Raw genomic sequence first — 24011 nt, 5'->3', positions numbered from 1 at the left:
GAGGATTAACAAAAAAGAAAGAAGTGTTTCAGTAAACAATAGCTGTTGTTCTGATGGAGTTAAATTGTGGTCCTAGTCTAATCTTCCCTTGTTCCAAAAACAAGAATTGATACTAAATGAACTATTATCATGTAAGACTACAGGACTGTGTAAACATGCTCAGGAGCTAGTGTACGTTTGGGATACAACAGCATAGATTTTGTCCTCCATGTGTACATTGGAATAATTTGGGAATTCAGTTCTCTCACTTTGATTCTAACAGTTACTGCTTTTCCCCTGTCCCTCTGATTCCTCCTTTATCTTTCTTCATCTTTGTACACTACAGGAAAGAGAAATCAGAAGATGTTTTGGAACTACAGTAGGCAGCTTAAGGGTTCCTGAATCATAAGTGAGTGGATTAGCCTTTGAGACAATGACAGGAGTCAGCAGGTGGAGATTCAAATAGTCAAGAACAACAACAACACTGAAAACTAGGTATTACATTTGGGGTTAAATATTCAATAGTTATTTTATTGTGTGTTCACGAAAGTAGCACACTCTCCCTACCCCCCTATCCCCAGAAAGAGAAGCCAATAGCAGTTATTCATATAAGAAAGCAATTTGAAAGGTATTGCATAGGGTCTATCCTACTACAATGGAAAGGCTTCTTATTTCTTGGTCATTGTTGTGTCCCCAATGAATGAATTTAGTTCCATCTGTTTTTATCATTTTTAGTATGGATACTGACTTAGTTGAGCTGAAAAATAATTTAATGAACCTTGTTATGTGTCAGTAATTGTGGCTAAGTACAGATAAATGGAACACTTTTGACTTAAGAAACGTCCAAACCTGTAGAGAATTTTTATGTTATTTGAGCAAATCTGAGAAGAATTACCGGGAAGCAAAATCTCAATGGATTGAAAAAATGCTCCAGAGAATGACAAGTTTTGCTGCTTGTTTTATACATTAGAATAAAAGGAGGAGACTTACAGAGGGTTACATGAAATCATTGGTAGTATATTAAGGGGGCAGGAGAAAGCAAAATGGGGAAATATCTGGGATTGGATAAAATGTCCAAATAGAGAAACATATACTTTTATATTGGTAGGTACAGGGTAGTTAATTAACTTCTATAGCACATAGAGATGGTTTTTGGAAACAAGAGAACGAGAGCCGTGGCCAGTTTTGCTCAGTGGCTAGAGCAACGGCCTGTGGACTGAAGGGTCCAGGGTTCGATTCTGGTCAAGGGCACATGCCCGGGTTGTGGGCCTGATCCCCAGTAGGAAGTGTGCAGGAGGCAGCAGATCAATGATTCTCTCATCATTGATGTTTCTATCTCTCTCTCCCTCTCCCTTCCTCTCTGAAATCAATAAAAAAATATTTTTAAAAAAAGATAATAAGGGGGTTCTGTATTGTGCTTTGGTGCCAGGCAGTTGTGCCTTGAAAGGTCTAGAAAAGATTACTCTGACATTTCAAAGGTATATTATCTTAGATGCAAAAAGATAGAGAGTCTCACTTAAGGTAAAGATTGGCCTTTGTCAAGAAAGCTACAGGCCTAGGTCGTGACTACCCACCATGACCCGCTTTCAGTTAGGAATTTTTACATTCAGACTACCTATGTGGTTATTTTTGGTCTCAGTTTTGTAAGTCCCGCCATGCAGGCTTCCTATGAGCTTGTCAGTTTTTGTATCCACTACAGCAAGCATGTCAAACTCACGGCCGGTGGGCCGCATGCCTCGTGGGCTGCAAGTTTAACATGCTTGCACTACAGTTTATGTCTCCAAAGAACTTTATAGCCTAGTATAGACTGGACAGACTACAGTCTGTGGGCCAAATCTGGCCTAAATAAAGTTTTAATGGAACACAGTCATGCTAATTCATTTATGTTTTGTTTTTTTATATTTTTATTGATTTCAGAGGGGGAGATAGAGATAGAAACATCAATGATGAGAATCATTGATTGGCCACCTCCTGCACGCCCCCTACTGGGGATCAAGCCCCCTACTGGGGATCAAGCCCTCAACTCGAGCATGTGCCTTTGACTGGAATTGAACCTGGGACCCTCCAGTCCGCAGGCTGATGCTCTATCCACTGAGTCAAACCATCTAGGGCCACTTATGTCTTGTTTAGAGCTGCTTTCATGCTACAGTGGCAGAGTTAAGTAATTGTGACAGAGACTGTAAAACCTGCAAAAGCCTAAAATATTTACTGCTGAACCTTTACACAAAAAGTTTGCCAATCCCCTTGGTCTTGTTTACCACACTTTGTCAATAACCCTATTTGCCTATTCTAGATAATTAGGTTAGTTTTCTGCCCCTTTTTTTATTATGAAAATTGATCATTCTTAACACGCTATTTATGTTTTTACATTCTGAGATCTTTAACTGGTTTAGTTCCTTATTTTACTACTTTATTCTGTTTTACTTCTGCCCATTCTAAAAATGTGTATTTGTCAGATAATGTTGAACTTCTTTTATGTATTTATTACTAGTTTTTCCATGGCTTCAGTTTCTGGCTAGGATTATCTTGATGGTACTTCCTAGCTGTGGACAAAAAAAAAAAAAAAACCAACAAATAAAAACAGCTAAATTTGGTCTTCTTCTAGACACACAAAATTGTAATACAAAATAAAAATGAATCACCCATTTAAAATCTGTACATATTTGTGTGTGGGGGAATGAAATTCTCTTCTCTTTTCTCACTGACTACTATCATCATATTGAAATAGGTGGCTTTTAAGAGGCAGTCTTACCTTTAATATCTGTTTTGGTTTTTTATTGGTTTGAGAGAGAGAGACGTCTATTTGTTGTTCCACTTATTCATGCATTGAGTGGTTGATTTTTTTTTTCTCACCTGTGGACATATTCATTGATTTGAGAGAGAGGGGAAGGGGGAGGTAGAGAGAGAAAGGGAGCAAGAAACATTCATCAGTTGCCTCCCTAAGCACCCCAACCAGAGAACAAACCCCGCAACCTAGGTATGTGCTTTTACCAGGACTCAAACCCGCAACCTTTTGATGTATGGGACAATGTTCTAACCAACTGAGCCACCCGGCCAGGGCCATTCATTGATTCTTATATGTGCTCTGACCAGGGATTGAACCCACAACCTGGGCACATCTGGGTGACACTCTAACCACTGAACTACCCAGCCATGGCCTCGAAATTTTTAAAGAGGTTCAGGATTTGCCATTTTAAAACTCTAGTATTAAGATTACAAGTTTGATAGAGTAAGCTTTATTTTTAATGCCCCTTGAAAAATAAGAATCAAGAGCGCAAGAGAAAACGCCAATCTAAAAAATATTGTTCTTGTGCACCTAGGCTAATATTGTTCTTGTGCACCTAGGCTAAAATGGCCCTGTTTTGGCAATCAAAATTCTATTTAAGTCAAATGAAATATAGTAAGATCTCAGCACAATGAAGTCAAAAATCATGGAGTGAATAAAAGCAGTATTCCAAAGTCCGCAAGAAACCTAAATTCCCACCTGTTCAAAGGGATTTACCATATGAGATTAGCTAACTGTTAAATATTCAGTGTCTGTACATATTTACCTAAACCTATTGGTATTTGTGTTTCTCTCAATGGAATTGTCGTTGTAAGAAGGTCCAAACCTGTAGACAATTTTTTAAAATACATTTTTATTGATTTCAGAGAGGAAGGGAGAGGGGGAGAGAGATAGAAATATCAGTGATAGAGAGAATCATTAATCAGCTGCCTCCTGCATGCCCCCTACTGGGGATCAAGCCTGCAACCCTGGCATGTGCCCTTGACTAAAATCAAACCGGGACCGTTCAGTCCACAGGCCAATGCTCTATCCACTAAACTAAACCAGCTAGGGCCCTGTAGAGAATTTTTATGAGTGTAAACCAAGGACACATCAGGAAACACAATTTTAAATGCACCTGGGGACTACGACTTTGTGGTTCTGTTTACACATTTGTAATCAAGGTGGGAATTGAAGAAAGACTACATAAAGGTGGGATAAAGCAAAACTGGGGGCAAGGGGGTGGAATCTCTATGATTGGGTTATAAGATAGTTAACAAAATTATGTACTCCCTTGAGGATGGTTACACTTTGGGGGTCTCAAAAGAGGGTTACTCTGGCATTTCAAAGGTGTGTTAGCCTAGGTGCACAAGAACAATATACAGGGCTTTTTTATACCTACCAAGATCTGCAGTTAGGAATTTATGATCAGATCACCTTGTGAGGTTAGTTGCATTCAGATTTATTGGAGAGCCCTTTTTTTATCCACACAATCTAAAAAGAAGAACACATTACATATTTGTTCGTAGGGTTGTGGTATCATCTGTGTACTTACATTTCATTCAGTAAATACTAACCCCTGCCATGTACCAAGCACTATTCTAGGTACTAGCAATGGAACAGTGAACATTCATCCTTTGAATACTAGGAAGTTTACCAGTTAGCACTTAATTTGTCTCATTTGATTACCTAGGAGTTAATTCAGCAGAATCACAGAATATCATATAATCTCAGATTATACATATATCAACCTTCTTGTGTATAGATTTAAAAAATCTGTAATTCTGAGATACAAAGTAATTTCTTTAAGGTCACATAGCCAGTTAATAGTGTTGAGGAGGAAAAATCATCCTCTACCCTTCAAGATTCTTCTGACTGGTCTAATAATCAAATTGACATGAGACAGTTTTGCAGGAGAAAAACAAATTAAAGTTTAATAACATGTTGACATAAGAAACATCTAAACTTGTAGAGAATTTTTTTTTATTATTATTTTTTAATATATTTTATTGATTTTTCACAGAGAGGAAGAAAGAGGGATAGAGAGTTAGAAACATCGATGATAGAGAAATATCGATCAGCTGCCTCTTGCACACCCCCTACTGGGAATGTGCCCGCAACCAAGGTACATGCCCTTGACCGGAATCGAACCTGGGACCTTTCAGTCCGCAGTCCGACGCTCTATCCACTGAGCAAAACCGGTTTCGGCGAGAATTTTTTTTTTTTAATATAACTTTGTTGATTTCAGAAGGGAAGAGGGAGAGACAGAGAGATAGAAACATCAATGATGGAGAATCATTGATTGGCTGCTTCCTGCACACTCCACACTGGGGATCGAGCCTGAAACACAGGCATGTGCCCTTGACTGGAATCGAAATCAGGACCCTTCAGTCCTCAGGCCAATGCTCTATCCACTGAACCAAACCAGCTAGGGCGTAGAAAATTTTTATGGAGTTTATTTGAGTCAAAACTGACAACAGTTGCTGGAAAGCAAGATCTCAAGTGCTTTAAAGAATAACAGTTTTGCTATTTCTTTTATGCATTTGAAATTAGGGAGGGAACCTAAGATCTTACTATCTCTGTGATAGTTCTTGCAGCCCTTATTGGGTTATGGCCATATCGCCACATACTCTATCTCAGTCACACTTTAAGAGGGATCTGAAAGTGTGGTCATATATTAGAAGGAGAAGTCTGAAAAGAGGCATTTCAAAGGTGTGTTAACCTAGATGCACAGAAACAATGGCTTGCTTGAAGCAAAGATTAACCTTTACTAAAGAAATTATATGCCAAGGGCATGCCTACCCACCATGACATGACCAGTTAGGAGTTTTTTGGTTCACCCTGTGAGGTCACTTTCCATAGAACACCTTTTTTCATCTACGCTATTCACATCTTTACTGCCAACATTTTACTTCTAGGCCCTCATTCTAGATTACTCCTATGGCCTTTGTTAATATTTAAGGAAATACAGAATAATGATTAATAACATGGACTTTAGTGTCAGAGTAATCCTAGGTTTCAACTCTTACTCTATCACTTAAAATGGTTTGGGTTTAACTTCAGTTTTATTAACTTCAGTTTTCTCATTTGCAAAATAGTAGTATTACCACTTAATTCATAGAGTGACTGTGAGGTTTAAATTTATGGCCCAGTACTAGGTACATAAGCCCTCAACAGAAGATTGTATCTACTATTAACTAGTCTCTGTGTTCCACATTATTCTCCTGTTCTGGTTATAATATGATTTTTTTACATAAAATTTTAGCACTCATAAAAATCCTTCAGTAGCTCTTCATTGCCATGAGACTAATATCCAAATTATTTAACATGGCATTTTTAATGGCCTTTCATTTAAATGAAAATGGATCCTGTTTTTCTCTTTGGCTTTCTCTCTTGCCACTCAACTGCCTATTTAAGCCCCGGCTACACTAAATAACAGTCTCTCAAAAGCACCTCCAGGCTTCTGAACATCCTGTGCTCTCTGGAAGATCTTTTTCTATAGCTAGATAATTTTTAGTAGTTGTTCAAAATTCAGCTTGTATGTTATCTTCTTTGGGAACTCTTCAGTGACTACTTTTGACTCTGGGTTTACAACATAGCACTCCTTATATTCTAATTCAGCTGCCTGTTCCCTTGTGCATTATAAATTTCTCTTAATGTATTGTATTATCTTTGAAATTAAAGAAGGTCAAGTACTGTTGAGGTTGATTATTGGATGTTCGTCTATAAGAAACATTAAAGGTTTGCAAGTCAGTGAGTTTTTTTAGTACTCTGCACAAGGTGAGCTTACTCCTTCTTCCAAATACTGCACTCATGTTAGCAAAAGGAAACATGTATATAAGTATCATTATTTAGGATGTAAAGGTCCAACAAAGCATTGAGTACTGTCATTGGTACAAAAGGCTAAAAGAATTTTAGTTTAATGGAGTACTTTTTAAAAGTAATTTCTATATCTGTCTTTTTCACTTAATTATCTTCACTACCATTTTAAATATCAACACAGTGGGCATATGCCATTGGTCCAGCAGACTCCTCATTCATGGGAAGAGGTGCAGTCCAAAGAGGGTCAAAGTAGAGCCGAGGGCAATACCATTTCCATGAAGTGATTTTGTGGAAATTATCTGAATTATCTGCATGCATTTTGCTCATTACTAAGTGAGAAGAATATGAGCTCTGATCTGAGACAGTCCTGGTTTCAAACCCTTGCTAATAATGAGTACTACTTCTAATCGATATATTAAATTATGTAGCAATAAGCCCTCAATCCAGTGTCTGACACATTATAGGTATTTAATAAATTTAAATTTCCATTTATATTTTTCAAATGTTTGCTATCAAATATTATATGGCCATCTAATTAAATCTTGTTCACCCACCCAATCTTAGATTAAAGCCCATCCCCCTGTGAAGGTCCTTCAAGCTCATCTCTCTCTACTACAGTTAGAGTTAATAAAAACATTTTTTAAACACTTACTCTCTGCTAGGATGTTAACTCTGAGGACATGGGCACTGTCTTAAAGTTATCTGTCTTCTCTTAACATTTTGCAGAATGCTGAGAATATAAGAGAAACTCAGTACACATTTGTTGTTTAATTAATTTTTTTAGTGTGCTGCTGTGCTCCCTCGCCTTACAGCTAATATGTTTATAGGAATTGACTAACAATTTTAATATCAGCTTAAGTCAGTGGTCGGCAAACTGTGGCTCTGTTGGCTAATGAGCTTGACGACCACTGGCTTAAGTGAACCATATTTATAAAGGAAAATTTATTGGAGAAAATCATACTGAGCATTCCATAGCTAAATAGAACTGAGTGTTTGGGTGTCACTGTTTTGTTGCCCCTTTTTGTTAGGATAACTAGGACAGCGGTCGCCAACCTTTCGGACCTCACGGACCACCAGTGGTCCGCAGCCCACCGGTTGGCGATTGCTATGCTAGGAAATAACTATATGGTTTGGTTCCCAACAATAATTTGGTTTTATGACTTTCTTTGACATTAAGCCAGTTTGGCTCTTTGCTATGTATTATTTCCTTTGGATCCATTTTCTAGGATACTGTAATTCATGCTTGCAAATTTGACTGTGTCTTACAGGAGGATTTGTTGGTATTGAGGAAAACCGTGAAATCCTTTTTGGCCGTTTGCCAACAGTGCCTATCTAATGTTAATACTCCAGTGAAGGAACAGGTAAGAAATTATTAAAAGCTCTCAATAAAAGTAACTCAAATGCATTACAGACCATGTAAGAAGATGTAATTTTTTATTGCAGTTCTTAGCATGCCTGTTTTTCCCTAACATTAATGAGACCTAGGACAAGATTATAGATGTATAAATATTTAAGTTACAAAGCAATCTAACAAACCTGTTACATGTCTTTTTTACCTTGATAAGTATGCTGACCGAGAAGGCTGGGTGCAAATTAGAATTCTTGACTCCTAAGAATTCTATGCCAGAACATGGGAGGGCTGGCCTATGAACCTCCCTTTTCTCATCTCACCTTCAGCTTTTTCCCGCACTAGAAAGAACTTCTCATACATGCATGTGAACACTTAGCTCACATGTCCAAACTTTATTAGCATCACCCCCTCAAATAGCTGCTTCTTGACCACCCTGGGACCTAGGAGTATGGGCACTGGGGATGCAATGCAGTGAGCCTGCAGAAGAATCCTGTGCAGGCTCTGGTAGCAGAGTCAGATTTGTTAAGGCAATGAATCCCTGAGTCATCCTAGCCGGTTTGGCTCAGTAGATAGAGTACCGGCCTGTGGACTGAAGGGTCCTGGGTTCGATTCTGATCAAGGCAGGTACCTCAGTTGCAGGCTCCTCCTTGGCCCGGACCCTGTTCGGGGCGCATGCAAGAGGCAACCAATTGATGTGTTTCTCTCACATCAATATTTCTCTCTGTCTTTTCCTCTCTCTTCCACTCTCTCTAAAAATCAGTGGAAAAATATCTTTGGATGAGGATTTAAAGAAAGAAATCCCTGAGTCCTTGTACCTGGAGGGTGGTATAGAAGTAGAGATGCAGGTAGGCATATGCTATTGGCCCACCATACTCCTCATTATTGGGAAGGGGTGCAGTCCAAAGGGCGTCAAAGTAGAGCCCAAGGCAATACCATTTCCATGGATTGATTTTGTCAACTATTTTACTGTTTTTCTACTAGGAAGTACTTTAATATGAAACAGAATGTACCTTTTCTATACTGTTTTTATTATGTTGTTGAGCTAGAAATAAAGTCTAATTAGTCTAGTTAAAGTGTGCAGTAGTACTTATCCTTTGCTATATATTTTATAAATAGGTTATCGTGGGTTTTCTTTATTGGGTTATCAGCATCTAACTTAAAATGGGAACAGAGATGATCTACCCTAAACCTTGTTCTCGAAATCTCTGATTGCCACCAGTACTGTCTAAAATTACCTAGCTCTGGACATTTAAACCAAAAAATTCAGTGTTTTTTGTGTCATCACTATTTGGTGATATTCAAAACTATGGCCTTGGTTAAAAAACAAAAGGTCTGGATTCTTTTTATGCTCCCCTTTTCAAGTGGCTTTTTCTAAATAGGCTCATGTATTTCATGGTTGTGTAGTCAGAGCATGAATTGCATGAGTCTTGCTGGAGGTTTCTAGCAAAGTATATGACAATCTCCAAATACGTGCCAAAGTTGTATTTTCCCATAGAAATCAATTTTGGAGGGGGCTGAATAGATTGCTTTTGAAATATCAGAGCCCTCAGATACCAACAAAACCTTTCAGTTAACAATAAACTGATGACAGTTTTATTTCATACCACCCATTAAATAGGGCAAATTTGGCAACATAACTATAATAATTTCTCCTTGGGGAAATGCATTGAAAGTTCCCTTAAATCAGGGGTGAAGAACCTTTTTTCTGCCAAAGGCCATTTGGATATTTATAACATCATTCATTGGCCATACAAAATTATCAACTTAAAAATTAGCCTGTAATATTTGGTCAAACATTTAATTAACTCACCCCTAATGCCTTGGCAGGGCCAGACCAAATGATTTCCTGGGTCTTGTACTTTCCTACCCTTACCTTAAATGATTAAATTTGTTGCAAAACTTTAGATACTGGTTTTTATGTGAATGGTCTTGAATTTAATTTTACCTAATATTAGAGGTTTTTTTTTACATTAGATTTTGTTTTTTAAATCCTCACCTGAGGATATTTTTCCCATTGCTTTTCAGAGAGTGGAAGGAAGGGAGGGAGGGGAAGAAAGAGAGAGGAAGAGAAACATCAATATGAGAGAGACACATCCACTGATTGCCTCTGGCATGCATCCCAATGCAGGGGGGCGGGGTGTGAAGGGAGAAGCAAAACCCACAACCGAGGTACGTGTCTTTGTCCGGGGAATCAAACCCACGACTCTTCTGTGCACAGGCTGATGCTCTAACCACTAAGCAACACCACCAGGGCTACATTAGATTTTTAAAAGAACATATATGCATACTCCATGGACATGGACAATAATTTGGTGAAGTTCAGGAAAGGGTAGGCAGGGGAGGGTGGGGAGGTAGGCAAGGATGTGGAGGACTCCTGCAATAATGCCAACATTAAAAAAATTTTTAATTAAAAAATGTGAGGGGAAAAATAGCTTACAGGTTTATAGTACTGCATTGTAATTTATGAAATTATACTTGGTCTTAACATTTATACTTATTATTTGATTAAGCAGTGTATGATTGATTTCTAACCACTGTCATAATTTATTGTATCAATTTTGTATTTCCAGAGTTGAGTTCAACTCATTGTATCTTTACATTTAAGTCAAAAATCTCTTAATCAGTATTTCAGTTATATAACCAAATAAAAGAAATAGATTATATTTGGGGAAGGAGGAATCTTAAATATGACTAGTGTTTAGTTTTATTAAGTTTAGAAACTTAAAACTAAGTAGTTGGAATTTAAATACCCTAAGTTTCTATTATGATACTATTATTGAACTATATTTAATTTAGTATATTTTTATTAACATTGATTTGTCATTGTAGCAATATTTTACTAATGAATTTCCTTTGCATTCCAGGCTTTCATGTTACTCTGTGATCTTTTGATGATTTTTAGCCACCAATTAATGACAGGTGGCAGAGAGGGCCTTCAGCCTTTGGTATTTAATCCAGATACTGGACTTCAGTCTGAACTTCTCAGTTTTGTGATGGATCACGTTTTCATTGACCAAGATGAGGAGAACCAAAGCATGGGTATTTGTAGCTATCATCTTGTCACTATTTATCTTGTTTTACCAGCCCTGAAAGATATGAGAAAAAAAATTCAATTTTTAAAAATATTAGAATTTCTCTTTTTTTTAAAAAAATGATAATACATTTGTGTAATTCAGAAACCAAAATGAATAAAAATGCATAGTGAAGTCTCCTTCCTTTGCTCTAATGAATAATTCTATACATTTTCACTTCACATGTGCATAATGTATATGTGGGATAGATTTTGTTTCACGGTTTTTCTGAAGGGGAAAACATCAGTTCCTTTCTCATATAGTACTTAAATTAACAAAATATATTAAGTTTTGAAAGACTTAGCGAACCTCACTAGTCAAAACTGTGCTGAGCCTGCAGAATAATTAGCAAAATTAGATGGAATGTAAACAATCGTAAATAAATTATATAGGTTATTTGTGAAAAAGATAATTTAAGTTCTCTAAAATAAGATCTATGGCACATCTGATCCACAGATCTATTTTGGTGCTATTAGAATGTTCTTTAACAAAACATTTTAGAATATACTAAACTGTGAAACAAAGTGTCTTTATTTAGAGTCCACATTAATCTCAAAAGATAAAATTTACCTGCTACTTGTTTTAAGCAAAAAGATTTCCAGCTTCTCCAAGCATTGATGCTTCACAGCTGGACCAATTAGTAGAAAGAGAAAGAAGTTGAGAAGTTTTTGGGGTTATTATTGGGGTTCTTTGTTTTATTTATGAATCTAAAGATGGGAAGAATGAACATTGTCTCCAAATAAGGGCAGATTAAGACATGAGAGGATCAGTACAGAACCTGAAACAAAAAATGTGGTAAATGTTATCATCTGAGCCTTGCAGAGAAAGTTTTCCTAGGATTAGAAATAGACTAGCCAATAGGGCCTGAGTATATAAATAAATAAATAAATAATAAGGAAGAAACACTACTTGTTTTAAAAGCATTTGATAGGGCTTTATTTTTTTTAATGTATATGTGTATAATATGGTTTGCAAGATAAATTTTATTTCTCAGCTGATACTGTAGACCATGTTTAGGACAAGCATTGAAAACTAACTCCCCCATATACTGCCATTATTCCCCATGTATTTTTCTAAAAGAAAAGTTTTTTTCTGTGACTTAAAAATTTCTTCTCTGTGTAAATACATTAGCAAATAAGGAATATTGAAATAAGACCGCATTTTAAAGTGAACAGACAACAGTATTATGATGAAAATACTAGAAAAAATAATATTTTTACATGTAGTTTTCTTAGTCTTTGCTCTGACAGTCTCCTAGAAGATAGGAACCTCAGTGCCTAACAAATATATGATAAATGTCTAACTAAATATAGCACCCTCAAATAATTAGTATAACATTATTTCATCCCATCTAAAACTGAATTGTACCTTTTTGTAAAGGTATAATATAAGCTAGTTTTTTATTATATAGATTTTCTACATTGTTTTACCTTGGATAAAGTTCATAATTTATTTTCTGTGGTTAGAGGGTGATGAAGAAGATGAAGCAAATAAAATTGAGGCCTTACATAAAAGAAGGAATCTACTTGCTGCCTTCAGCAAACTTATCATTTATGATATTGTTGACATGCATGCAGCTGCAGACATCTTTAAACACTACATGAAGGTATATTATTGTATTCTTTTTTCTCTTTGCATCTAACTGGCAGAGAAGTTTGTAATTAAAAATGAAAGAAAGGATGGTAACAGAAGCCAAAATTCACAGCTTTTATATATATATAATTGATGATTTCTTATATGTTTAAAGTTTGTCTCTTATATAAATATAAACTTTTTATCTATACCATTATATCAATTCTGTAAAGTAGGAATTCTTCACATTTATATGAAAGAATGTGTTTTTATTTTCATGAGGCCATATATTCTCTTTTTTTCTTTTTGTAAATAAAAAGTTTATTTAGAAAGCCACAGAAGTAGAAGAAGTGAGCTGTCGAAAAAAATGGGCTCAGGAAACAAGTTACAGAGGCAAAAAAAAGGGCACTTGGAGGTTAAGAGAAAAAGAGAAGCAAGGAAAACACACCTGGAGGATGGGGGTGGGAAACGGTGCAGGCATGCTCCATAGAGAGCCACCAAGGCCATGTATTCTCTTTTTATTATTTTTATTTATTACTAGAGGCCCGGTGCACAAAATTTGTGCACTCGAGGTGGGGGTCTCTCAGCCCGGCCTGCGCCCTCTCACAGTCTGGGAGCCCTCAGGGGATGTCCAACTGCTGCAGAGGCGGGAGAGGCTCCCAGCACGAGCCCGGCTTCTGGTTGAGCTTGCCAGCATGAGCCCAGCTTCTGGTTGAGTGGCACTCCCCCTGTGGGAGCACAGTGACCCCCAGGGGATAGCTCCTACGTTGAGCGTCTGCCCCCTGGTGGTCAGTGTGCGTCATAGCGACCAGTTGTTCTGCCATTCAGTCTATTTGCATATTAGCCTTTTATTATATAGGACTAGAGGCCCAGTGCACGAATTTGTGCATGGGTGGGGTCCCTCGGCTTGGCTGCCAATCGGGGCTGATTGGGGCCAGCCATCCAGGGGGAGGGACCACAGGAGGTTGGGAGCGCACTGACCATCAGAGGGTGGCTCCTGCATTAAGCATCTTCCCCCTGTTGGTCAGTGTGCATCATAGCGACCAGTCATTCAGTCTTTCGGTTACTTAGGCTTTTATATATTTAGATTTTATTTCTTTTTAGGGGGGGGAGAGAGAGAGAGGGAGAGAGACAGAGAGAGAGAAGCATCAGTCTGTTGTTCCACTTAATCATGCTTTCATTGGTTGATCCTTGTATGTGCTCTGACTGGGGATCAAACCCCAAAGCTTGCTATATTGGGATGATGCTCTAACCAACTTTGCTACCCAGCCAGGAGGGTGGCTTTATATTCGCTTGTCCAACATGGCAAAAAGCTAATGTCTCTTCCTTATGACATCTCTTCAGATATTTTTATAAGTATGACAACTGTGTACCATGTTGCTTGCCAAAGCTAAAGTTACGAAGATTTTTTTAATCTCTGCTTTAATTCCACTCTAAAGCTGGATAGAGTCAAGTAATTAAATAATTGCATTAAACAGAAGTATATATAGGGCGTCCTTAAAACAGATACCCAACTCTTAAGAAATGTGAGCATTACCTGGCCGGTATTGCTCAGTGGTTGGGTGTCAACCTATGACCAGGAGGTCATGGTTTGATTGCTGGTCAGTGCACATGTCCGAGTTGTGGGCTGGATTCCCAGTAGGGGGTGTGTAGAAGGCAGCTGATAATGATTCTCTCTCATCATAGATGTTTTTATCACTCGCTTCCTCTCCCTTCCTCTCTGAAATCATAAAAAATATATTTTTAAAAAAGAGTAAAATATGAGGGTTAATGAATACTGCTTAAAAGTGATTTCTGAACTACGTCTGAGACAGTTAAACATAAATTAGTCAAGCAAAGAAGTAGTGGGAGGACTTGTAGACTGATTGAACTTCTTGAACATCACAGAGTAATATGAATTGTTTAGGGAAAATGCAAGTAATTTTATACATAGACTAGAGGCCCGGTGCACGAAATTCGTGCACAGAGGAGGGTTGTCCCTCAGCCCAGCCTGCACCGTCTCCAATCTGGGACCCCTCGAGGGATGTCCGACTGCCTGTTTAGGCCCGATCCCAAACGGGCAGTCGGACATCCCTCTCACAATCCAGGACTGCTGGCTCCCAACTGCTTGCCTGCCTGCCTTCCTGATTGCCCCTAACCGCTTCTACCTGCCAGCCTGATCACCCCTAACCACTCTGCTGCCAGCCTGTTTGCCCCCAACTTCCCTCCTCTGCCAGCCTGGTCACCCCTAACTGGCCTTTCCTGCAGGGTTGATCACCTCCAACTGCCCTCCCTTGCAGGCCGGGTGCCTCCCAACTGCCCTTTCCTGCTGGCCATCTTGTGGTGGCCATCTTGTGTCCACATGGGGGCAGGATCTTTGACCACATGGGGACAGCTATATTGTGTGTTGCACTGATGATCAATCTGCATATTACTCTTTTATTAGATAGGATAGAGGCCTGGTACAGGGGTGGGGCCAGCTGGTTTGCCCTGAAGGGTGTCCCTGATCAGGGTGGGGTTCCCTTGGGGCATGGGGTGGCCTGAGCGAGGGGCCAGTGGTGGTTTGCACTTGCTTGCTTTTTTCTCGATTCCTTTATTCTAATGCTAATGGTGTCGAGTCACACTCAACATCCGAGTGCAAAAGGTTAAGAGTGTCATCCTACGCCAAGGTTGAAGGTTCAATTCCCCATACAAGAATCAACCAATGAATGCATAATAAAGTGGAACAACAAATCGATGTTCCTCTCTCCCTCCATCCCTCCCTCAACTCCCCTTTCTCTCTCTTTTTCTCCCTCCCCTTTCCTCTCTCTCTCTAAAAAAATCAATAAATTAAATTTTGAAAAAAAGTGACAAGTTTGACCCAATAATGCTGTATGAGAAGTTTGGGTTTTTCCCATAGGGAAGTAAAGAGATATTGAAGTGTTTTAATCAATTTTTCATATGACAGTTTTGGTTGGTACTTACCTTCCTGGCTGCTCTTCTTTCCAAAAGCTCCATTTTGCTCTTGACCCTCTAAAAAAGCAGTGCTCAGAAATCTTTATAACATAGCCTGACAGGCACAGATAAGAGAAAACACCTTTTTGTGGTTGTGGGTGGCCTTATTTTCATGTCAGAAACACTGTTTTACTTTTCCCATAATCAGAATATTGTATACCATTGATCCACTTGTGTCTTTATCCATGTTTAGGTATAATCCAATTATAGTTATGACATAGTAACTAATTGATCAAATTTGTCAACAACTGAAATGTGACGAGCACTGTTTTGGGGGGTTCTTTTTTGTGCCAAAAATCAGGACCTAATCAGGTAGCCAGAGATTTAAATAAGACATGATTTCTGCACTAAAGAGCTTATCCTACCTAATAAAAGGGTAATATGTAAATTACCATCACTCCGCTACGCCCACGATTGGGCCAGCAGGAGGCGCAGGGGGCGGGACTCGGGGTGGCCGGGATAGCCAATTGGGCCAGCGGGACACTGAGCTCGCGTCTGTGCCATGGCTGTGCTGCGGAACAGAAGGGGCCTCTGGGGCAGCGAGCTCACGTCCTGCCACAGACCATCAAAAGAGGGGGAGCTGGTGCTTGTCCGCTGGTGCACCAACGGACAGGCACCCAGCTCCCCCTCGATCGAAAGCGAAAGCGTGTAGGGGACCCTACACGTGCATGATTCAATCATGCACTGGGCCTCTATAATAATAAAAGCTTAATATGCTAATTAGACCCGACATCCTTCTGGACGAAGCTGGGACTGTGAGGGAAGCCCGGATCCCGGATCCCGGGTGCCTGCAGTGGCCAGAAGGAAGCTCAGGTCCCGGGTGCCTGCAGCGGCCTGAGGGAAGCCCAGGGCTCGGGTACCAGAGGGAAGCCGGTGCCAGCAGCCAGGGGAAGGAAGGCCTACTCTTGCACAAATTTCGTGCATCGGGCCTCTAGTAGATTAATAGAGAAACTAAAATGTAAACATAAAGTCGCCTATGTTTTTGTTTGGTTGGTTTGTTTTTTGCTTGGGGTTTTGTTTTTTGGTTGCCTATGGTTTTTTTTGTGTGTGTGCCATTTATATTTGAGACACTGTTCTGAGGCTTTTACATTATTTTTGTTGATTACAATAACCCTACGAGGTAGAAAATCAAATTATTTACAAATAAGGAAGTTAAGGCGTGGGTTGAGTAGCTTTCCAAGATCACACAACTATTAAAGTAGCAAAAATTGGGATTTCATTTTAGGTTTGTTTAGCTGCAAGACAGCTCCTTCCATAAAGCCTCAGCATAATTATCGTAGTGACAGATGTACAAATTTTAAAGCAAGCATAGGATGTAGAGACAGACTTATGTGAGAGGAATCAGAGAAGGCTTCCTAAACTAATGTCTAGGCAGGGTTTGGATGAATGAATATGAGCCTACCATGGTTGTTCCTTCTGAGTCCTTAACAATATTGCATTGGTGTCAAGAAGTGAGTCTTTTCCCAAACTTTTGCACGCCTCTGATCATTATATGCTTTAATCTTTTTGTGAATATTCTAATAGCCATTTGTTAATAACACTTTGTTCTGTATCCATGGTTATGTGGCGTTTTTTGCCCCACTCTTCTCTGTGGTCATTAAAAATCTGAATTTATTATCGATCTGTTTGTTGAACCAGATTTCAATATATCTTTCTCTTTTTTCTCCTACATTGAGATCGTTTTTAGCATTTCAATATATCTTTCTCTTTTTTCTCCTACATTGAGATCGTTTTTAATTGCACTTAGAGGATTATTCTTTTGAATTATTTTTCCTTCTTTGCACCTGATATTGTGGAAGCATACCCTCCTTTTTGAAGATTATGAAAATTCATTTGGTAGGCTAATATACTCACTTCTTCACATAGGTTTAGGGTTTAAGTTTTAGCTTGGAAATAAAATTCAGATTTAATGGTTTCAAATAAAACTTTTCCTAATTTTTTACTACAAGGAAAATTTTTTTACATTCTATATAAAAAAACTGAATTATAAATAAATTAAATTTTTCTCAGTCATTGTTGAAAATCAAATGTTTTTCCTCAGTCAATTTTTTTACTGTTTATATTATAGTAGTAAAATATAGACATGTTAGGGGGTAAATAAGATAGTACACAGAGTATTAAATGAAAAGTTAAGTTTGGCCCTAACCGGTTTGGCTCAGTAGATAGAGCATCGGCCTGCGGACTCAAGGGTCCCAGGTTCGATTCTGGTTAAGGGCATGTACCTTGGTTGCGGGCACATCCCCAGTAGGGAGTGTGCAGGAGGCAGCTGATCCATGTTTCTCTCTCATCAATGTTTCTAACTCTCTATCCTTCTCCCTTTCTCTCTGTAAAAAAGTCAATAAAATATATATTTTTTTAAAAAGTTAAGTTTGTTACCTACTCTACCTTTCCCCCTTATTTAGGCCCACTTCCCAGAGGTAAGTAATTTTAACTGTTTTCATTTTAGTTCTTAAGGAAGTTTCTACCAAAGTCTATTTCTTGATTTGTCACCTTTTAAATAGTGTCTTTTGAGTCTATGTTATAAAGAATGAGGAATTGTTTACCCTATATGACTTCCTCTTCTCTTGGAATTGTCAGCTTTTTAGTTTTATTAGTAGTAGGATTTCACAGTCATAAATATCAAATGTGTATTCCTTTAACTTTAGACAAAATGTTTAAATTCTCATTGTGTTTACGATAAATTAAATACCTCTGTACTTACCTATTTTTTTCACCAACCCATTCTCTATCTTGTGAAATTTCAATAATTTTAAAGTTATGATTTTTTTCTTTTCTTCACAGTATTACAATGACTATGGTGATATTATTAAGGAAACACTGAGTAAAACCAGGCAGATTGATAAAATTCAGTGTGCCAAGACCCTCATTCTCAGTTTACAGCAGGTAAGAAATTTGAAAGGAAAGAGATAAGAAGTGGAATTAATATATTTAGCACTTCCTTGCGTTTAGTATGTGCTAGGTATCTTATCTCATTTAAATTAAGTCATTATATTAGATATTACTATGGGTATTTTCTGGTACAAAGATATGTATTACATGTCTTTTCTTTTGGAAGATAATCCAAAAATTCATATTTCAAATAGATGAAATCATAAGGTGATCTGTTAGACCAGATAAAATGCCAAATATGATATTTAAAAAGTAATAATTAAAAAGAAATATGTCACATATATTGTATAAATAAGATTCCTAATAATTGCCTAGTAAATTAGTATAGAGATTGGGGGGAGAGGCATAGATATGTGTGTATATATTTAGTCTGTGATATAAAGGTCTTATTTCAAATCAGTGGGGAAAGGATTGGGCCTGTTCATTAAATGATGATGGATCAATTGAATATATCTTTGGAAAAATAGTTATTTATAGCCCTACCTAATACATACCCAAAATAACTTCTAGTTGGATTATTATATAAATGTTAAAAATTAAAAGTTTTTAAGAAAATGAAAGAGGATATTTTTATATCCTTGAGTGGAGAAGTCCTTACTGAAGAAAGAAGCCACAAAGTAAAAAATTGATGATAGTATAAATTTAAATAGATTAATCATCAACCAGTACTATGAACAAAGTTGATAAACAAATGAGATTGAGCACAAGTATTTTTAATCATACATTACAATCAGTAAGAAAGATAAATACATCCCCTAGGATAGTGAGCAAGGGATATGAAAAGCCACTTTTCAGAAGAAGAAATCTTAAAAACCAGTTAAACATATGAAAAGAGGCATTACTTCATTAATCATTAATGAAATATAAAGTAAAACAGGGAGATTAATTGTAATATAATTTTACAGTATATTTCAAAATTCAAGATGTACATTTTTAAAACCAATGTTTTGTTATTAGGTATCTACATAGTTACATGCAAGTGTGCACAAAATATATATGTTAGAGACGCTTCATTGCAGCAGTTTCTGTAATATTGAAAAATTGGAAATAGTCTTAGTGTCCATCAACAGAGGAATGGTTAAATAAACTGATTATCTCAAGTAACTAAAAGATTTTTAAGACAAAACATTAAATGAAAAATAGCAAGTTTTAGGACAAAATATGTACTATGGGGCCATTTATGTAAAAATAAAAACTTTGTATATGAAATATATCAATATTTCTAAACTGGCCTAGAAAACTTCTGAACTTGAACATTGATTACATTTGGAGAGAAGAATGATATTTAGTGGGAAAAAGGGGAGGGAGTAAAATTTTTACTTTGATGTTCTTTGAATTTTATACAATGAAATATATTCTTTGTATGTATTTTATTTGTTTACTTTTATCCTCACTCCAACCTACAGAGCCATACTGGCCAGGGCTGTATTATTTTAAATGTAAACTTTAAAGTTAAGAAGTGAGGGCATGCATCTAGGAAAGGAAATAGTTAATGATGCAGGAGGGAAGAGTCAATAAGCACAAGAGCAAAACTGCTGAGTAGGTAAAAGGGAGTGAGGTCTTTAGTACTCTGAGGTTTTGTTTTTGTTGTTATTTTGACACATGTATGTAATGTATATATAATGTATAAAAGCCCTCCACCCGCTTAAGAACTTTTTTGTATATTTTGTTATTGGGTGGGAAAAATAATGGCCCCATATATACAAATGGTCTTTTGCACAATGTTCTTGTCTAAGATATATAAGTGAAAAAACTAAGATCTCAACCCTTTATTTTATACATTGCCATTCCTGTGAAAATGACAACAAAAAGAACATATAGATGTTTATGAATATGTAGTGTAGACAAACATTTCATTTTCCCAACCCTGAATGCACTCTTTTGTTCAAAAGAAATAAATTCCTGTTTCATTTAATCACATAACATGAAAATGATCTTAAGAAACTAATAATAGTAGATTACTTAGAAAAGGAGAACAGACTATACTTAAATATTTTACCATATGCCTCTGAAATATTTTTAAATTATATTACCTATTCTAACAATAAATACAATAAATAAATATTTTTTAACTGTAGTTTCTTCTTTTCTTTCTACCAGTTGTTTAATGAACTTGTTCAAGAGCAAGGTCCCAATCTAGATAGGACATCTGCCCATGTCAGTGGCATTAAAGAATTGGCACGTCGCTTTGCCCTTACATTTGGACTGGACCAAATCAAGACACGAGAAGCAGTTGCCACACTTCACAAGTGAGTAAGCTAAATAATCTGTAACATTCTATTATACAGATTCTGGTTTACTAGAATTTAACTAAGATAACTGTTATTTGACCCATTTTTAAAGTGACAAATGAACAAGTTTTTTAAGTTATAAAAACTTTAGAGATTGTCTAGTATCATTCTCAACTGGGAGACCATTTTTAATTTGGAAAAAAACTAAAACTGCCCATTTTTCATCTTATGAAGTATAGAAAGTAAAGTTTAACAAAATATTCTTATCTGGTCTACCAGTGAGAAAATGTTGTGGGAACATGGATTTAAAAACTGTGCAGTACTGATTTGGTCAGCCTCAATTCATAACTAAAAACTGAATGACAAAACTTTACTTTGCAAAAACTCAGAGCTGCCTGGTACCACAACTGACTCTAATAAATTTTCTGACTATCTATCTTTCCATGGTATTCTGTTACCCCTAAAAATACACATAGGAATTAACATTGTAGCTTTTTAATTTTTTTAAATATATTTTTATTGATTTCATAGAGGAAGAGAGAGGGAGATAAAGATAGAAACATCAATGATGAGAGAGAATCATTGATCGGCTGCCTCCTGCATGCCCCTACTGGGGATCGAGCCTACAACTGGGCATGTGCCCTTGACCTGCATCCAACCTGGGACCCTTCAGTCTGCAGGCCGAAGCTGTATCCACTGAGCCAAACTGGCTAGGGTGCTTTTAATTTTTTAATTGCTTTCCACAACTTACAGTTTTTTACTGTAAAAAATAAAAATAAATTAATATTATGCAAATATCTCACATGGGTAACATTTTATCATTGAATTTATGAGATTTTACTATCTTTAGTGATGATTTTGCTGCCTTCCCAACTATTTTTAAAACTCTAGCCCATTGAGAGAATTACATTAGCTATCTGGAAAAACTAGATGATATTTTCTTTTACTTTAGGGATGGCATAGAATTTGCCTTTAAATACCAAAATCAGAAAGGACAAGAATATCCACCTCCTAATCTGGCTTTCCTGGAAGTACTAAGTGAATTTTCCTCTAAACTTCTTCGACAGGACAAAAAGACTGTGTAAGTTCCACATTGCGGGGGAAGTGGCTTTTATCATGATACCATTTAATTTAAAATGTTTATTGTGTGAATAAACTTTATTATCTAGATATAATTACTATTGATAACTTAGGCTCTGATTGTTTTAAGGAACTATAGTATTCTTTCAAGCTTTTGTATAGTTGTTGTTTCACACCTTTCAGTACCTAGAATTTGCAAGATTATATTAAGCAAGTGGGAATGATGTCTTACTCTGCAATTCAAAAATATATGAACATTGGCTTAGCCATTGTATATTATATTAATTATATTTTAGTTTTATTTTTTATTTGACTTGTTTTAAGAAGATTTTTTTTGCATTTTCTATTTTTTATAATAATTTAAAAGAAACGACATGCTATTTTCAAAAAATGTTGGTGGGATAACTTTTATTTAAAAATAGAAAATTTAAGAGAGTGATTCTGTAATGGATCCCAAATTTTATAAATTGATAGGAAGATGAGTCAGTAATAATATGCTAAATAAACAAATTTGGATTGACAGTTAAAGCTTATCTAAATACAAGTGATAGTTCTAAGTAAGATGTTGGTCAGAAAACATTTATTAAGCCCCTAATATGTCAGGTACTGTTCTATAGCTATTGCTCTAATATGGCCAGGCAGTGAAAAATACAAAGTTTCTGCCTTCAGAAAGCTTATGTCCCAATGAGGGGAGATATAACATAAACATACAATGAGAGTTTCAGTGACTGAAATAGAATAATATGATAGAGAATGAATGGTGTTGGGTATTGGTGGGGTGGTTTGAAAACTTTTTTAATACAGGCATTTATGAGTAAAAATTTCTCTAGGAGCACTACTTTAGCTGAATCTTGTAAGTTTTGGCATTTTGCATTTTTGTTTTTATTTATCTCAAAGTATTTTCTCATTGCCCTTGTAATTTCTTCTTTAATCTGTTGGTTATTCGGGAGTATTTTATTTAATGTCCATATATTTGTGAGATTTTAATCCTTTAATTATCAAGGCTTGTTTATGAGCCAATATATAGTCTGTTCTGGAGCATGTTTGATGTATACTTGAAGAGAATCTGTATTCTCCTGGTGTTGTTGAGTGGAGTTTTGTTCTATAAATAGATGTCTCTTAGGTCCAGTTGGCTTATTGATTTTATAGTGTTGCTCAAGTCTTCTATCTCCTCATTGATCTTTTGTCTAGTTCTATCCATTACTAAAAGTGGAGTATTGAAGTCTATAGCTGTTATAATTGAATTATTGTTTCTCCTTTCAGTTGTCAGTTTTTGCTTCATGTATTTTGGGGCTCTGTTGTTAGGTGTATATATGTTTATAATTGTTATGTCTTCCTGAGGGATTGACTGTTACTTATTATAAAACTAGAGGCCTGGTGCATGACATTCATGCACTGGGGGGAGGGGGGATGGCCCTGCCTGTGCCCTTTAGCAGTCCGGGAGCCCTCAGGGGATGTCTGACTGACAGCTTAGGCCCGCTCCCGCAGTCGGACATCCTTAGTGCTGCCACGGAGGCGCGAGAGGCTCCCGCAACCACCGCTGAGCTTGCCAGCCATCAACCCAGTTTGTGGATGAGTGGCACTCCCCCTGTGGGAGCGCATTGACCACCAGGGGGAAGTTCCTGCGTTTAGCATCTGCCCCCTGGTGGTCAGTGCGCATCATAGCAACCAGTCGTTCAATCGATTTGCATATTACCCTTCCTACCTAATAGTAGACAAATATGCAAATTGACCATACCTCCGACACACCACAAGCCACTCCCACCATCCAATCAGAGCGAGTATGCAAATTAACCCAACCAAGATGGCAACAGCCACAGAGAGCAAGGTTTCCTAGGTAACAGAGGAAGCCAAGCTTTCTGCCTGCCCTTGCCAGGCCTAAGCCTCCACTCAAGCTACAAAGTTTCAATTATAGAAGGTAAACAAATTCAAACAGAAATGGCGGCAGAATGGAGCTTGAGAGAGCAGGCCAGGGTTGCCCCCGGCAACAGGGGAAGCAAAGCTTTCCTCACACCCTGGCCAGGCCAAGCCTCCGCTTAAGGCAACAAAGTTTCAATTATAACCCCAACAGAAATGGCTGCTGGCCACGGAGGGAGCCCCAGGCTTGGCTCCGCTCCAGGCTACAAAGTTTCAATTGTAGAAGGAGAATAAATTCCAGATACCAGGGCCTCCACTTGGGTTGCCAGGGGGCGTGGCCAGCCTGCAAACCACCACAGGCCCCTCGCTCAGGCCACCCCACGCCCCAAGGGAACCCCACCCTGATCAGGGACACCCTTCAG

General features: G+C 37.5%; 1 protein-coding gene across 1 annotated transcript in view; it reads left to right on the top strand.

The window, feature by feature from the left end:
- Positions 1 to 24011, top strand: part of STAG1 (stromal antigen 1) — a 331873-nt gene that overhangs the window by 285088 nt on the left and 22774 nt on the right. Inside the window, exons 23-28 of the mRNA XM_008152885.3 lie at positions 7834 to 7926; positions 10781 to 10955; positions 12454 to 12593; positions 18314 to 18415; positions 20522 to 20670; positions 21605 to 21733. Coding sequence (XP_008151107.1) covers positions 7834 to 7926; positions 10781 to 10955; positions 12454 to 12593; positions 18314 to 18415; positions 20522 to 20670; positions 21605 to 21733 — 788 coding nt within the window. The remainder of the gene's footprint in view (positions 1 to 7833; positions 7927 to 10780; positions 10956 to 12453; positions 12594 to 18313; positions 18416 to 20521; positions 20671 to 21604; positions 21734 to 24011) is intronic.

The sequence above is a fragment of the Eptesicus fuscus genome, chromosome 18 (assembly GCF_027574615.1).
Source record: "Eptesicus fuscus isolate TK198812 chromosome 18, DD_ASM_mEF_20220401, whole genome shotgun sequence".
Classification (NCBI taxonomy): Eukaryota; Metazoa; Chordata; class Mammalia; order Chiroptera; family Vespertilionidae; genus Eptesicus; species Eptesicus fuscus.
Note: the sequence above shows the minus strand (reverse complement) of the source record. Positions and strands in the feature narration are given on the sequence as shown.